Source organism: Felis catus, chromosome A2 (assembly GCF_018350175.1).
Source record: "Felis catus isolate Fca126 chromosome A2, F.catus_Fca126_mat1.0, whole genome shotgun sequence".
Classification (NCBI taxonomy): Eukaryota; Metazoa; Chordata; class Mammalia; order Carnivora; family Felidae; genus Felis; species Felis catus.
The window spans coordinates 149,693,680-149,711,678 of NC_058369.1; the positions used below are offsets into that span (position 1 = coordinate 149,693,680).

The following is a 17,999-nucleotide window of genomic DNA, read 5'->3' on the forward strand; positions in this document are numbered from 1 at the left end:
CATCCCTCAGGCATTTAAGGAGAGGGGAGAGTTAGGTGGGGGGTCTCCTGTCACAGCCCCCTTTGACTCCGTGAGCCTCATCAGTCCTTAATGTCACAGCCCTAATCAGCAGTCCTATTTTTTTTATTTTTTAAAAATGTCAGCCAGGTAACAACATCAAAGGATCTCAAAATTATTTACAGAACCTAATAACCCATTGCTCTGGGAGGGAGGAAGATGCTATTACCACAGTTTTCTAAACAGGGCAACTGAAGATTAGAAATTAAGTAAATTTATTCTGGGTTCAAGCAGACGTCATTCTGTGGTGTCTGTCATTTTGCCATACGAATAGCAAGGGAGTCAGAAATAACGATTGTACCAAAATTTGATCTTCTGAAATGTTTTCCAGCCATTAGATCTCATGGGATCGTTCTTCATTGTCTTTTAACCATCTTCTGAAAAGCTGGAATTCACAGAGTTAACCTTTCTTTGCCTGCCACGATAACCATCTTTCCCTTTTCAATTTATCACTTTCGCGACAGCTGATACCGGTCTAAGCTAATATTGTGGCAATTTTAGATAATATTGCAGATGCACAAGGACATCCTCACATGAATCAATTAAAGAAGTCACAGTAAGTTGCCATTGAAAGTGGAGCAGCTGCATCCTTGAAAACAGATGCTCTTCTGGGTCTGAATGAGTCCAATTTTGACTAATTTTAAGACTTAAACACATTTCAGTCTGGTTAATATTAGGATGTGGAACCACTTGAGACATCCTAATGTCCTAGGCTGATTGTCCCTCCATGACAGCATGTTGGCTTTCCTTGAAAGATGCTGGTTATTTGATATGCCGGGGACTTTAAGCCAGTCAAAAAGAGAGGACCCCCAAGTCTTGGCTGCCACTAGGTGGAAATTAAAGTGACTTCTAACGGCAACACAATTTATAAGGAGAGTGCTTGGGCGGTAGGAATTGACCAGAAAGCCTTTAGCCTGTGCTTCTGCAAGATTCCTGAATAGCCCAGGACACCAGTTATAATGAGCTATTTCCATATCCCCACTCAGCCCCCAAAATATACTCAAGAAACTAAGGAAAAAGTTATAATTGTAAGTGGCAAGCTCTGCCTTCTCTTTCCTGATTTTTATCAGTCTGTTATTATGTGAATTCTTTGTCCTGTCACGTTGGTCAATTAAATCACTTGCTCTGTTTAATTAAAAAAGCATTGATTGAGCTCCTGCCATGCCTCCAGCAGATATAGATAGATATAGATATATAGATAATCTCTGCCCTGAAGGAGTTAATGATCTGCTAGGGGGACATACTGATAAACAGATAATGCCAGTGGAATATGATAACTACTGTAATAGAATTATGTGGAAAGAAAACCCCCAGAGGAGCCAGTGACCCTGCCTGGAGAGTCAGGAAACACTTCCTGAGCCAGAAAGCACGAATAGTTTAGAAAGGGGATTAAGAGCCATGGAAGGTATAGAATCCTTAAAACAGCAAGATATGTTTTGGGAACTTGCTTTCAAAAGATGTCAGATTAAAGGGCCAGGATGGGAAGGAAGGGAGATAAATTGGCGAGGAAGGAGAAAAGGGTGAAAGATGGAGAAAAACTAAAGTGTTGGACAGAAACCAAAACCAAGGAAAGCCTAGTTGTTTAAGGAGCTTGGACTTCAACATATCAGCAATGGGAAACACTGATGTTATTTTTACAAGAAGGTGACAAAGTCTAATTTGTGTTTTAGATAAATAACTCTACTTCTCTAACTCCTATTGAGCGAGCTAAATATGGAGGGTTGAATTAAGGTAGAGGCCAGGCATGAGGCCTACTATTGTGGTAGTTCATGAAAGAGGTGAGGGCTAAACCAAGAAAATCACAGCAGATCCAGAAAAGACAAAAGATATTAAGAGACAGGGGTGCCTGGGTGGCTCGGTCAGTTAAGCGTCCAACTTTGGCTCGGGTCACGATCTCATGGCTCATGAGTTCGAGCCCCACATCAGGGTCTGTGCTGACAGCTCAGAGCCTGGAGCCTGCTTCGGATTCTGTGTCTCCCTCCCTCTCTCTCTGCCCCTCCCCTGCTCATGCTCTATCTCTCTCTGTCTCTCGAAAATAAACATTAAAAAAAAAAAATTTTTTTTTAACCTGTTAAGAGACAGGAAATGGAATTTGCAGAAATTAGCCTTTGCCGAGGAGAGTGAGGGAAAGGAGGGCTCAAAAATCACTCTCAGGTTTGCAGCTGAGATTCCTGATGGAAAGGGAAAGGGAATTCAGGGTAAAGAGTAGATGCCAAAGATAGATAATGAGCTTAGTTTTGGACACATTGCATTTGAGATGCCTGTGGGATGTACACAGGTAAAGCTAGCCTGCACACACTTGATCACATGAAGTTTAGGAGTCACCAGTCCGTAGGTAATAGCAAAAACTATGAAAATGGATGAGCTCACTCAGAACATACAGAACGCCAAGTAAGGGAAATGAATAGAGAAAAAAGGCCTGGGAACGCCAGCACTCGTGGGTGGGCTACAGGGAGAGGATCCAGGGAAGGAGACAATGAAAACAATGTCAGGGACGTAAAAGTACATCCAGGGGTGTAGGGTGCCATCTAAGCCAAAAGAGAACAGAAATTTAAGAAAAATTGAACGTAGCAGAGAACGTTTCTGAAATTAGGACTGAAAAGCACCCATTGGATTTGGCAATTAGGATATCATCCGAATAACAATGTAATAATGTGGTGAAGGCAGAAGGATTATGACACATGGAAAAGTTAATAGAAGAGGCAAGACCACAGAGAAAGCACGTGTTGACAATTCCTTTGAAGTCTTAATGAGAATCTGAGGTCCTTAAGAGAGGGGTGAGGAGAGAATAGGAAGGACAAATTTGGGAAGGCTGCCGAGAACAGGAAAGAGCCAAACCAAGCACTGGCAGAGGAACGACAAGGGGCATGGAAGGTGTTCTTAAGATGAAGATCCAGAAATTTTTTCGCGGCAACGACCCGTACTTTTGTTTCCCCATCAAAAGATGGGTTGCAGAATTGGTCCAGGATTAGATCAAGCTGCCACTGAAGAATCTGTTTGAAGGTCGTTGGGCAAATGGTGACACATGGCCTCCTCTGGCTACAAGCAAGGCTCGGAATGCAAGCATTTAGGTTTCTGGAGTCTCTTGCAGAGTGAACAGGGGAGAATTGGAAATATGTGTCTGTTCACCTAACCAAGCAGTGTCTGCCCTAGAGAGCAAGTGTCAGCATCCTCATATAGACCAATCAATTGAGTACAGAAAGCCACAGTTACATTGCCACAATTAGTTAGCTGGAGTCTCAAAGATGCCTGCTTTTATACAATGGTTGTAGGAGGAATGGAATATGACGAATGATCTGATGCGACCCCTCCCTAGTATTAGCAAAACAGCTCAAAGTGTATATTTTAATTAAATGAGCAAGTACTAACATTTTTAAAGTCTAGTATATGTGGGCTTTGCTGATACGAAGAACAATCCCCAAGATCTATAACCACATAGCCTCTAAAAGGATGTGTCTGTTTGCGTGTGTCCAGTAGCCTTCTATCTTGACTGTATCCCAAGCCAATTCCGTCAGCACTGCTTGTTTGTAGATTTCCACTGGACATTTAAGAGAGAGTTCCTTGTTTTGTGTGGTATTTGTTTGCCGTGCTCAGCAGTTTTTGCCTCAGTCTATTCCTTCCTGTTAAGAAAACTTCACAAATTTCAGTAAGCCCTCAGGAATTCAGAGGCCAGCTTTTCAGTAGAACTCTGGGCTGTGATTTTTCATGCTCCTTTACTAAAATGTTATGTTTTCGTTGTAGATTACAGTCAAGTGAAATGTACAATGCGCTGCTTTTTTAAACTCCTTTTTACCTCACTCATTCCAAGTTTTATCTGGACTGTTTCTCTTCCATTAACTTACTCTACTTGGATTCTTTTTTTAATTTAACTTCCTTGGTGGAATTTGTCTAGAATGCCTTTGATGGAGTTTAGGAGATCGGTACAACCCTGGACCTCAAGCCGGGCGTCTGATTTCTTCGGGGTCTGATTTCTGCACCTTATCGTTGGCACTTAAAGAGCTCTCAAACCACAGTAACTGACCGTCATTCGGCAGTGGAGTCCAGGGACTCAAAAGCCCTAACATGCTTTGAAGTATTAGAAAAGTGTTACTCATAGTCACTCTCATCCAGCCTGCCAAATGAAAACATTATGAAGGCAGTGATCTCACCTCGCAGTCGTACAGCATGAGCAGTGTTAACCTGAGAGCGGCGGCACCATGCCACGTGTCCATTCCTACAGATCGAGGTGGTGAGCATCTTGAACGATGCCAGGGCTGGCAGTAATGCGAAGACTATTTCACTGCATTTCCTTCTTCCTTACAGATCAGATCCCTTGGCCTGAATTTGTTTGTTTGTTTTTTTGTTTAATCTTTGCCATGATAACTTAATTAAAGTCTGGTTCTCCAGAGGAGATCTTGGCCTTATGAAGCTGGACTGTCTCTCTGGGTCCTTCTCTGGGCTTAGCAAAGTCCAGAAACAGATGCAGCTGTGAAAGGCTGTGACTGCAGACACCGCTGTAGTCAGATGTGACTCTCTACCCTGTGAGGCAAACCCCTCCTGAGTTAGTCAGTGATGCTTTGCCAAATCTTACGTGCCCTAGATCCCAGGAGCCTTTCTTCCAAAAGATACTGCGTCCTCTGACAGAAGAATTTTCGGATGGAAAAGCGAAAAATACCGGTAACGGAATTTCAAGATGGGATTACCTTTTAAGTACCTTGTTGCTATAATTAAGCTTAAGACTCTTAACCTGGACAAGTCACATGCCAATGAATAATGATAATTGCTTATTATTTGTATAATTTTAAGGGAGACTGACATGCTGTTCTTCTATGTGTCTTACCTACAATGGCCCATTTAATGCCCCCCCCAAAGCCCCATGTCATAGGTACTATTATCTCCATTTGACAGCGAGAACCTGAGGCAGACATAATTTAAGGATTTAGCTCTCAGTCTCATAATAAGTAAGTAGTGGAGACAGGATTCAAAGCCAGTCTTGGAAACTCTACAGAACTAAGAACTCCTCAATGAAATTGCCAAGTTAATTGCTGGTGATCTTTGAGAAACTGTGGGTAACGGGATATGCAGCAGAAGTCTAGACACAAATGTGGTTCGCACTTTTGCTGTTAAATTTTGTCAATTAGTTGATAGGGATACAGAAGGTAGCTTTCTCAGATTTTCCACAAAGACCTTTTGGGGCTTTTAACTGATTATAAGCTCTGTACAAGTTAAAGTAGAATACAGCGTGCTCTGCCTAACCCCCCTCCCCCCCTGCCAAGAAGATTTCAGGCTTGCATGCAAGCAGCATAGCATCCAGAGCAGGGGGACTGATCATTCTCTCTAGAAAGGTCAGACCTACTGTAGTATTTACTACATATTTCAAGGGACAGAATGTGTTTGTTAGCAAATTATGAGAATTATCAAATAATTCAATCTGATTATTTAGGAATACCTGAAAAACTGGGGACAGTTAGCCTGGGAAGGGGAAGACTTCAGGGAAGCCAAAAGAGGGGATATCTTCAATACTTGAAGTACCAAAATATAGGGCAATGATTGCAAAGTTGGTAGGATCAGAGCCAGTGATTAGAATTGAATGGCAACAGGGGCGCCTGGGTGGCTCAGCTGGTTAAGCATCCGACTCTTGGTTTCAGCTCACGTCATGATCTCAGCATCGTGACTTCAAGCCCCACGTCAGGCTCTGCACTGAAGGCTGACAGCACAGAGCCTGCTTGGGATTCTCTGTCTCTCCCACTCTCTCTTTCACTCGCTGGTGTACACATGTGTGCATGTGCGTGCTCTCTCTCTCTCTCTCTCAAAATAAACAAACTTAAAAAAAAGAAATCAACGGCAACAGATAACGGCTAGATGTAGATGGTCAAATCCTTCAGAGATGAAGTAGGCTGCCTTAGAAGGTATCGAATTTTCTTTCGTAAACATTTGTGTGAGTAATACAACCAGAGGCGCAACAGCCACTTGAAGATGTACAAGGGACACAAGCAGAGACCACATGGTTGGGCCAGATGACGATTAAAGTCACTTCCAGCTCTGAGTTTCTGTTCTATAATTCTGTGAGTTGATTGCAGACGATCGGTGTTGAATCGAGTACAGAGGTAGGCTGTCATGTCTTGGACGTCTCATGCTGCCAACACTGACATTAGCCAAATTGGTCAAAACACGATGAACAACAAAATAGTACGTCGCTTCAAACAAATCTGTGGGCACCTAGTGCAGTGACTGGTGTTTTCTGCCCACTTCTTTCAGTGCTGTCTCCTGCCCAAGAGAGCCACGTGAACATGGATCTTCCCCCAGTGTCGGAGCAGATCATGCAGACTCTGAGCGAACTTGCCAAATCTTTCCAGGATATGGCTGACCGCTGCTTGCTGGTCCTACACCTGGAAGTCAGGTATGACACAGCCAAGCCCGGGGCTTTGCTCTTTGAATGCACAGTGGGTCATAAATCACTTGCTGCTTTCTGGGGAGTGTCACCAGTTTTGATGCTGTCCTTTTTTTTTACACTGAACGTGATTTTTAGTGTTAATCAGTCACGGTAAAAGTTTTTCAGCCTGTGCTGTATCGTCAGCGTGGTGATTCAGTGTTTGCATGGCTTGTGACATCAGCATGATGTGGATTTGAATGTCCCTACCAGCTAACTAGTCCATCTTAAGTCAGTTAGTGACCTTTACTAGTCCTGTTTTCTCATCTCAAAAATACAACAATAATTCCTCACTTAGAGACTTTATAAATGAAATAATAAATAATAAGTACAATGCCGGCCACAAAATAAGGGCTCAACTGTGGTAGCTCTGCAGTTATGGTGACTTTATTGTCACTGATATTTTTACTGACATAACTCTGCTAATCAGTAAGGAAGTATATGGATGCAAGAACCATGGGCCCTTCCTACAAGAACTTAAAGCCCAGGAGGAGGTTATGTTAGATAATAACTGAGGAGAAAAGTTTCAAACATCTTTGAATATGGCATCCCATATTCTTGGACTCTTTCCTTCCCCTGCAGTGTAGAACATTCCTAGGTTTGCTGGCCTCTCTTACCACAACTATGGAAATGGTAGAAAGAAAAGACTGGGAAGTTTTCAATCGTTTGCTCATTCAGTAAACATTTACCGAGTGCCCTCTTTGTGCTGGGCAGTGTTCTAGAAATTCGGATACGGCAATGAAAAAAACACTCAAGGTTCCTGCTCTCATGGAGCTACATTATAATGGGGGAATATGGCCAATGAGTGAACAAAAAAGATAAATTCCGAAAAGTGCAACAAACAAAATAAAATAGCATAATGGAATCAAGCAATGCTAGCCAACAAAAATGTAAAGTGAGCTATATGTTCAAACCACATAGATAATTAAAATTTTCTAATAGTCACATTTGAAATAGTAGAGAGAGACATAAATTATAATCTATTTTATCTAAACCAGTGTATCACAAATATTATCATTTCAGCATGTAACTAACCTGAAAATTATTGATGAGCTATTTTGCCTTTTTGTGTACTAAGCCTTTTAAATTTGCATATTTTACACTTACAGCACCTTGACATTCAGACTGGTCACATTTCAAGTGCTTGATAGCCACACGTGGCTAATGCTGTCATACTAGACAGTGCAGAGAGTAGCTGGGTTTGACTACAAAGGGGGATTGGCTTTTTTGTTTTTTTGTTTTTTAATAGTGTGGTCAGAGAAAATTGACAGGATAACAAGAAGGAGCCATCTGTACAAAGCCCCAGGAGAAAAAAATTTCAGACAGAGAGGGCAACACTCCAAGGTCCTGAGAAAATCGAGCTTGGCAGTGTTGAGGAATGGAGAGGGGTCCAGTATAACCATAGCCCTATGACCAAGGAGGTGGGAGGAGTGGAAGGGATACATAAAGAGGCGGGCTGGAGCCTGACCATGTGTGGTCACCAAGCCTGGCACATTATAGCGACCCTCAGACCAAGTGAATAGTTCAGATTTTATTTTAAGTGCATTAAGGAGTCATAGAAGGGTTTTAGACAAGGGACAGAACTTCATTCATTCATTCACTCTTTCATCCATTTACCTTTTTTAAAGTTTTTATTTATTTATTTTGAGAGAGACAGCAACAGTATGAGCAGGGAAGAGGCAGAGAGAGAGGCAGAGAGAGAATCCCAAGCAGGCTCTGGGCTGCCAGCTGTGGAGCCCAAGGTGGGACTCGAACTCACAAACCATGAGATCATGGCCTGAGCCAAAACCAAGAATCAGACTCTTAACCGACTGAGCCACCAAGGCACCCTCCCCCCGCATTTACGTTTTTAAAAGAGCACCTTAACTGTTGTTTGGAAAAGGGATGATAGGAAGAAATATGAATGGAAGCATAGCGACCATTGAGACCAGTTACGAGCACCAGAGTAACAGGTGGAGGTGTGCCAAGGGTTGGTTTGAGATATATCCCAAAGGTAGAGCTGATGAAATGTGTTGATCAACTGGATTGGGCGCAGGGGCTGGTGGCAGTGAAAGAGGGGACCCAAGGAAAACCACCAGCTTTGGGGTGAGAGTAATTATGTGGATGCCAGGGCCATTAACTAACTGAGGTGAGAAAGTCTGAAGGGAGGAGAAAGGTTGAGAGAGGGGTGGAAGCCAAGACTTCCGTCTTGGAAACGTTCAGTTTGAGATGCTTCCTAGACCTCTAGGTAGCAATGTCAGATAGTTGGATAGAGACTTTTGGGACTTCGGGATCAGAAAACTCAAGATCAGAAACTATATACATTACATCAGAAAGGGTGATACATTTTCTTCTATATTACCATGAGACATTATTAAAGTTTATGGAGTATTTTGCTTTCTCGTTTGGAGTCTTTACTATATTAAGTTTTTAAAAATGTAAATAGACTCCCTCTGTCTGTCCCTCCCTTGCTCATGCTCTGTCTCTCTCACTCTCAAAAATGAATAAATGTTTTTTAAAAAAACGGGGGGAGGGGGCGCCTGGGTGGCTCAGTCGGTTGGGCGTCCGACTTCAGCTCAGGTCATGATCTTGCAGTCCATGAGTTCGAGCCCTGCATCGGGCCCTGTGCTGACAGCTCGGAGCCTGGAGCCTGCTTCGGATTCTGTGACTCCCTCTCTCTGTCCCTCCCTCGCTCATGCTCTGTCTCTCTCACTCTCAAATATGAATAAATGTTAAAAAAAAAATGTAAATAGGATTTTGGTTCACATGTTTGGACTCCAGTTAGAACTTGGATACCTTTAGGGTGCTGGGTGGCTCAGTTGGTTAAGCGTCCAACTTCGACTCAGGTCATGATCTCAACGGTTCGTGGGTTCGAGCCCTGCATCAGGCTCTGTGCTGACAGCTCGGAGCCTGGAGCCTGCTTCGGATTCTGTGTCTCCCTCTCTCTCTGCTCCTCTCCCACATCTCCCTCTTTCTCTGCTCCTCCCCCACTCACGCTCTGTCTCTCTCGCAAAAATAAACAGTAAAAAAAAAGAACTTGGATATCTTCAGGTGTGCTCAGTCAAAGCCAAATTGACAATGTATTGTGGATGTCGTTTCTTTTGTCTGCCTCGTGCTTTTTTCATTCTTCATTATCTTGTCCAGTGAGTTACTTCTTAATTGCTTACAAGCACCTTTTGAGTGGAGTAAGAGAAGAAGCATTGCAGATTTGAAATGTTTTACCCAGCATTATTTCCGACTTTGTTTCTCACATGCAGCTGTCCAGAAAGAAAGGCTCTTCCTCTGTGTTTTCTGACTTGTTTTACGATAGTTTGTAGATTTGTTTTCTATTTATTTACAGGCTGACAGTGAAATAAATCGGGTGGTTTCTATGAACAGATAAATGCAATAGACAAAACAAAAACCAAAACAAAAAACAGTAACATTCTTATGCCTCTGTTCCCCGGGTTGCACAGAAAAGCAAGGGAACATCAAATTAATTACTATCACAGCTCCTGGAATTTATGCTAGCGATTGTGTTGGGAGCACAGCGTCTTCCACATTCAGAATTAGCTGCTTGTCCTGTAGTTAATTCCAAGTGGGAGATTTTCAACACATTTGAGGAAGTCTTTTAAATCCTCAACCTCTAGTCTGTCCTTTTTATTTTGGTACATCATGACAGTACTATTCTTAATGCTGAACATATTTTAGTCATTATTTGTTAACTCTACAAGAAACTACCCATTGCTCTATCTCCTTCAACATTCGTTTAAAAACAGAAAAAGGTCATTGTAAGCATGAAGAACAAAAAGGACCGAGTTTTAGAGTCCTGGATGCAGAATTCTCTTTCCTTGACTTTCACTCAGAGCACTAAACATGTTTATTTTCTCAAAGTTAAACTCCTTCATCTTATAACATGGTTTCAGCATTCAGGTTGCTTTCTTATGAATGCACTCCATATTGTCTTTGTCCCTTTGAAAGTATGGTAGATGACACTAGGCAGAAAGCTCCATGGATGGCTCAGATAATGAATGTGGACACACTTCATTCATTCCTTGTCACAGGAACGTGCATTTTTGTGTGCATCTGTTTATACAGTTGATGACACTATATCAATAGCCTGTACGTATAGGATCCGTACACGGTCCTATAATAATGCTGAAATAAGGAGACTGCTGAGCGCTCTGGATATCCACAGCGCGTGACCGTGGAAGAGACTCTCGGCTCCCAGAAGGCAGGGATCAGGTGTGCCTTGTTCATTCCTGTGGCCCCAGAACCTGGAACGTCCTGCTACATATTAGGTGCTCAATAAAAAACCTGAATGCTTCTTGCGAATTAGCTGGTTTGAAATCAAGCCTCGATAAAACACGTGCTATTTCTCCAACCAAAACCTGTTGCCCTTTCAAGAAAATGAATTGGTTTGGAGACTCTGTTTTCACTATATGCTGTCTAAGAAGTACAGAGATGCATGCCCAGCATCACCCTTGTCACCAGAATCTGCTAGTGTTTGCTTTGCTCCCATCCTGCCGTACAAGAGAATTAGAACTCAGGGCCTGTCACTCAGGAGCTGGTGCAATGAAGAAGTGCCTGGGTAGGTACTGTCTCTGGTACTTACCCCAGAAGGCACTGAAATAAGATAGCACCACAGAAATTAACAGGGAAAAAAAAGCATGGAAAACGCTAGCAAGAAGTCCAGAACAATTTCAAACGCCCAAGTGTGTCTTTTTCACCAAATTTTTTTTTATATCCGTAGCCCGTATTTTTCTGTAACCTGTTAAAGTTCAAGCCAGAAAGTGTTCTCAAATCCAGTAGGTTCTGCATTTAAGGACCCGTCCAAAGAGCATTTGACATTTTACCTGCGTCACTTTCGGTCACATTTAACCAATAATCAGCCCCTTTCCACAGTTTGAAGCCTAAGGCAAATGACACCCCCAAGAAATGAAAGACATGGTGAGACCATTTAAAATTGTTGAGGTGGTGGTTTTTTTTTTTCCTATTTGAACTTTAGAAGAAGGAAATTAAGTTGCCATTTGAGTCCAAGATGCCAAGAATGTCACCTTTATCGGCTGATTTCTCTCACCATCAGGAGGGCTCTAAGTGGGTTCAACAGCAACCGCCTGTCACTGTTGGGATCCTGAGTGTGCACTTTCTGAAAATCAACCACCCTGCTGTGTAATCAGCAATATTTGCAGAAAACCTTAATGCGAAGGTCGTGTTAAGGTCAGCAACAACATGCCAGAATCCAAAGAAAACACTTTTTGAATTTGACATTGGCCAGCGACTGTTTTCTTTTTCACCTCTAATCGCTGGGGGAGAGGAAGATCGTACCTGAAAGCCGTCTTCTCTCTTCTGCCACTCACTTCAGGATCTTAGAAGCACTCCCCTCCAATTCAGGAGAATGTCCCAAGCAGTCTCTCTCCTTTCAGTTGCTCCCATTCTTCACCATCAGCCCACCCGTTATACTGTGCTAGAGTGATCTTGCCAAAGCTTGTATCTGATTATATCATTCCACCTCTTAAAATCCTAAGGCTCCCACCTCCTAAGGCTCCCTAGAAGCCATTCTCAGATGAAACCCAGAATCCTTCGATGGCCTCCAAAGCTGAATGACCTACCCATGTCCCCAGGCTCACCTCATGCCCCTGTCTTCATATGTGATCTCTGCATACCAAAAGGAACCACTTGTCATTCCTCAAAACCAACCTTCATTCACACCCTCATGCCTTTGTCCAGAGTCTTCCATTGCTAGAGTTATGTCATCTGTAATTTACTGTAAAAATACCTTAGCACTGATGGCTTGATCTTATTTTCAGCTAAGAGCTGCTCAGTTTAAATGTCAACCACAGTAGCCATCAATTTCCCTAGTCATGAATCCCACCCCAGATTGGTCAACTTTCATTCTATCAGAAAGGTCACCTTCCGGAGGGCACTGCAACCGGTGCAGTTACTGGTGTCTTGATTAACACTATACACCTTGCCAATTAGCAGATGAATGCCAGTATAAATTTTTGTTGGCGAAATTAGTCATTAGTTGATGCAGCTATTAGATCACCACTGATAATGAAAATGAACTGATAGTCAAGATACTTAGATTCCCCTGCATGAGCAGGTTATAAGAATACATCACATCCTATACAAAATTATAAAACCTGAAACTATAAAACTTCTAGAAGAAAACATAGGGAAAGAAATTCTGTGACTTTGTGTAGGCCAAGATTTATTACATAGGACCCGAAAAACACCATCCAAAAAGAAAAAAAATGGTAAATTGAAGTCCATCAAAATTGAAAACCATTCTTTTTTTTTTTTTTTAATTTTTTTTTTAACGTTTATTTTTGAGACACAGAGACACAGAGCATGAACGGGGGAGGGTCAGAGAGAGGGAGACACAGAATCTGAAACAGGCTCCAGGCTCTGAGCTGTCAGCACAGAGCCCGACGCGGGGCTCGAACTCACGGACCGCGAGATCATGACCTGAGCGGAAGTTGGCCGCTTAACCGACTGAGCCACCCAGGCGCCCCGAAAACCATTCTTAAAAAGACATCACTAAAATGAAAAGACAAGCCAAAGAGTGAGATAAAATATTTGTAAAATGCATACCTAATAAAGGAGTTGTATCCAGAACATATAAAGAACACCCAAAACAACCCATTAAAAAAGTTGGGCAAGAATTATGAGCACAAAGGTATATGGATGGCAGACAAGCACATGAAAATATGCCCAACATCATTAGTCATTAGGAAACTGAAAATTTAAAATCACAATGAGATATCACTGTACACATGTATTAGAATGTGTTCTATTAATTTTTTTTAAACTAACAAACACTGAAGGCTTTATGCAAAGTGAACTAAGTGTGACAAACACAAATACTACATGGTGGCACTTATATGCAGAATTGAAAAAAAAAAAGTCAAAGTCATAGAAACAGAATAGGACAGTTGTGGCTGGGATTGGGGGAAATAGAGGTTGGTGAAGGTACAAACTTTTAGCCATAAGGTTTGAATAAGGCCCGAGAATCTAATTTAAAACATGGTGACTATGGTTGATGACACTGTATTGTATAATTGAAATTTGTTAAGATGCTAAAAGTAGAACTTAAATGTTCTCATGGTTAAAAAAAAAAAAAAAAAGAATAAATATGTGATGGACATGTTCATTAACCAGACTGGGGAAAGCCTTCCACAAGGAATGTGTATATCAAATCATGATGTGTACTTACAACGTCTCACAGTATTATAGATCAGTTATACCTCAGTAAAGCTAAAATCTTTTTAAAAACTGGTGACAGTAGGTGCTGGTGCAGATGCTCAGCATCTGGAACTCTCGTACGCTGCTGGTAGGAAAGCGAAATGGCATAGCACCTTTGGAAAATAGTTTGGCAGTTTCTTTTTTTTTTTTTTAATTTTTTTTTAACGTTTATTTATTTTTGAGACAGAGAGAGACAGAGCATGAACAGGGGAGGGGCAGAGAGAGAGGGAGACACAGGATGTGAAACAGGCTCCAGGCTCTGAGCTGTCAGCACAGAGCCCGACGCGGGGCTCGAACCCATGGACCATGAGATCATGACCCGAGCCGAAGTCGGACGCTTAACCGACCGAGCCACCCAGGTGCCCCAGTTTGGCAGTTTCTTATAAAATTAAAATATACTTATCTACATGACCCAGTGATTCTAGTACTTACCCACTGGAAATGAAAATTTGTATTTACCCCAAATCCCGTACCTGAAGCAGCTTTTTGTGATATCACCCCAGAGTAGAAACAGTCCAGATGTCAGCAGACAAATGGTTAAATTGTGGTACCTCCATACGGTGGAGATCTGCTCGGCAGTCACAAGGAATGAACAATAAAGTGGATAAATCACAGATGCCTCAGGCTGACCACAAGAAGCCAAACTCCGAAAGCTGCATACTCTATGATTCCATTTATATGGCACTCTGGACAAGATGGAACTATAGGAAGGAAGCATAGATAGGTCAGTGGTTGCCAGAGCCTTGGAGTATGGGTAGGGGTTGACTGCAGAGGGGCTCACGGGAATTCTAGGAGTGATGCTGTTGTTCTATAACTTGATCATAGTGGCGATTGTACAACTGTGTAGATTTGTCAAAACTACACTACAAAATACACTAAAAAGGGTGATTTTTTTACTGTTGATACATTATTTCTCAGTAAGCCTTACTTTAAAAAAGAAAGATGAAAGCCAAGCCTAAAGATCCAACATTAGGGATAAGGCCCAAGGCTTTTGCAGCCATTTGTTTAGGAGTATTTCCTATTACTTAATGCAGACTATAAGGGTACCAGAATTTTGACTCTGAACCTCCCGTGGTACGATCAGACAGAGCACCTAAAACAATAATTAGGACTTCACTGAGCTTATAGGAAAGACTGTTCGAACTGTGCCTGCCAACGGATGGAAGGTTTTGGTTTTGGTTTTTTAAGAAACGCCTATATGTGTGGTAGAATTATTTGGAGTGAAACCTGCTTTCGTTACAGCTTAACACAAAGGTTATGGACTGGCCTGTCTTGACCCATCTCAGACTTCTTTGGCAGTAACTACCAAAAAGACCCTAAGAACTGTGCATGGTCAGAGTGATCAAGCCATGTCAACAGAGGAACGCACTCCTTCCTCAAGCTCATACAGATCATCTTTCTTACTTAAGTATATCACCTCCTGTTGTGAACCTTTCCTGACGCTCCATGGCAGGTTTCCATGGCACGTGGATACATGTGCTTCTGAGTGAGACGCTGCCTTCTTTTGGTCTCTGTTTCTCTCTCTTTTTTTTTTTTTTTCTCAGTCTGCCCGACTAGGCTAGGGAGTGTTTAAGGGCATAAATCATGTCGCACATTCCCAAGGCCGAGCACAATTTTATTTTTAAATAAGTAAGTTTATTTTGGCGTTTTACTTAAGTAATAGATGAATAATAATAAATATGATAATAGCAATGATAGCCAACACTTACTATGCACTTGCTTTGTGCCAGGCCTGTGCTGTATGCTTTATGTTCACCAGCTCCTCCGAGCACCTTATGAGGTAGGTGTGGGCATCATCTAGACAAGGAAACCGAACAATCACACAGCTAGAACATGTTGGAATTGGGAATTGAAACCAAAGTAGTCTCATTCCAAAGCCTACTCTTTAGAGCTCTGTGACCTCTGCCTCTCATTTTCACTCTAGTAATATCCATTGAAAGATATAATGCTTTTCACAGTATGCGTATAATCCAGTCTTTGAAAGGAATCTTAGGGGTGCCTGGGTGGCTCAATCGGTTAAGCGTCCGACTTCGGCTCAGGTCATGATCTCACGGTTCAAGAGTTCGAGCCCCGCATCGGGCTCTGTGCTGACACCTTGGAGCCTGGAGCCTGCTTCCCATTCTGTGCCTCCCTGTCTCTAGCCCTCTCCCGCTCACCCACTGCCTGCCTTTCCCTCTCTCAAAAATAAACTTCTTTTTTTTTTTTAAAGGAATTTTAGAGTTCATTTACTCCTCATCCCCAATGTTTGGATTGAGCAAGTGAGGATCGCGGAAGCTGACTTGCTCACGATCTCTCACTTACTAGGTGGCTTTCCCGTGAATGAGCGGAGGAGTACATAAATATTTACGGAGCCACAGCTGCTTCAAGTGTTTGGGTGTTCTGTCACAAGAAGATTATTGTTTCCATCAGGAAAATGTGTTACTAACCGCTCTCTCCATCCTTGCCTCTCTTAGGGTTCACTGTTTCCATTATCTCATCCCCCTTGCAAAGGAAGGGAACTATGCCATTGTCGCTAATGTGGAAAGTATGGATTATGACCCTCTGGTGGTCAAGCTCAACAAGGACATCAGCGCCATTGAAGAGGCCATGAGTGCCAGCCTTCAGCAGCATAAGTTCCAGTATATATTTGAAGGTCAGACCCTGCCTTTGCCCTTGGGATCTGGGGAGGAAGGAAGGGTGAAGGGTTTTTTTGTGTGTGTCTCTCTACTTTTGAAGTTCAAAACTTGTAGTTGTTTGGGGTTTTTTCCTTTTCTTTTCTTTTCTTTTTGGATTAAAGCTGCAATACCTAGTTTCTCTGTGTATGGATAGGTAGACAACAATATGGCTGCCATCTGCTCCCGGTTGATAAGATTTAATCCAACATAAGGCAGATAGATGGCAGTCTGGCTGCCTCCCTGACATGTCACTCATAAGAATTGGGTAAATATGTAGAGTCGGCCATGAGACCCACTCAAGAGGAGTTCATAAAAGGAAAAGAAACAAGATGCCTGGGTGGCTCAGTTGGCTAAGCATCTGACTCTTGATTTCAGCTTGAGCATGATCTTACAGGTTTGTGGGGTCGAGCCCCACAACGCAGAGCCCATTTGGGATTCCCTCTCTCCTCTCTCCCTGCCCTTCTCCCATGTGTGCATACATGTGCGTGCTCTCTCTCAAATTAAAAATAAATAAAAATTTAAAAGCTTTAAAAAAAAGAAAAGAAAAAGGAACACGTATACAATGAGAAGAGGACTCTGAAAGATCTGTCATTGGCGAAGATTATCAGTGAAAGGGCAAGGTTTCTCTCAAAGAATGCCCTGTTGTCTGAAAAGACCAGAAACCTCTGATCAGCAGAGATTTTAGAATGGCTGCATCCATGAATGCCTTGGGGCAGGCCAGCAAGGAAAGGTATGAAAGACAGTTCCATCTAAAGGCATTCACCTTCAACATTTCAAAATATGTGATGCCAGGGGCGCCTGGGTGGCTCAGTCGGTTAAGCGTCTGACTTCAGCTCGGGTCACGATCTCACAGTCCATGAGTTTGAGCCCCGCGTCGGGCTCTGGGCTGATGACTCAGAGCCTGGAGCCTGCTTCCAATTCTGTGTCTCCCTCTCTCTCTGCCCCTCCCCCGTTCATGCTCTGTCTCTCTCTGTCTCAAAAATAAATAAACGTTTAAAAAAAATTTTTTTTTTAATGAAAAAAAGAAACCAAAATATGTGATGCCAGCCAAATAAGTTTTCATGCTGGAGTCCCCCACTAGGGACCCCTTTTTGGACTTCAAACTATATTCCCTTCTTTCTTGTTTTGGTTTATTTGTATGTAGGCCTGGGTGCCAAAAGTATCTACGAGGTCTCTCAAAATTAAACCAGTGTTATTTCAAATAATTAAGAAGGTACACTGTGCAAATAATCGTGGAACCCAGAGACAGGAAAGAAATGCTGGGCCATTGCTCACTTTATAAAACAGTTATGTTCCAGCACATTTGGACCCCGAAACTAAAAATCTTATTTTCCCACTAAATTGTATCATAAAGATGGAGGTATGTTCTGAGAGGAAACTATCCCTAAAAGACTTAAGCCAAAAAGTCTAAGTGATTAAAAGGTGAGCTGTTCCTTGCATGGTGCTGACACTCCAAGGGCCGCAGCGGTGCCCATCGGAGAAGTCACTCCTCACTCACTGCACAGTTTCCTTCTTGCTCTCGACCGGGGCTCTTCTAAGCCCTATCTATCAACATTTGCAGTTCCCAGACTTTCTCTCTCATTTTTCCCAGCCATTTCTTAACATCTAATCCTGATGAGTAGCGACATCTTCTTGAAATATGAGCATAACACACTGATGTGGAATAGGGTTTA

The 17,999-nt window shown here is 42.4% G+C and overlaps 1 protein-coding gene across 1 annotated transcript in view; it reads left to right on the forward strand.

The window, feature by feature from the left end:
• Positions 1–17,999, forward strand: part of EXOC4 (exocyst complex component 4) — a 750,068-nt gene that overhangs the window by 671,729 nt on the left and 60,340 nt on the right. The window contains exons 15-16 of the mRNA XM_003983067.5: positions 6,295–6,436; positions 16,126–16,304. Of these exons, the coding sequence (XP_003983116.1) occupies positions 6,295–6,436; positions 16,126–16,304 (321 nt within the window). The remainder of the gene's footprint in view (positions 1–6,294; positions 6,437–16,125; positions 16,305–17,999) is intronic.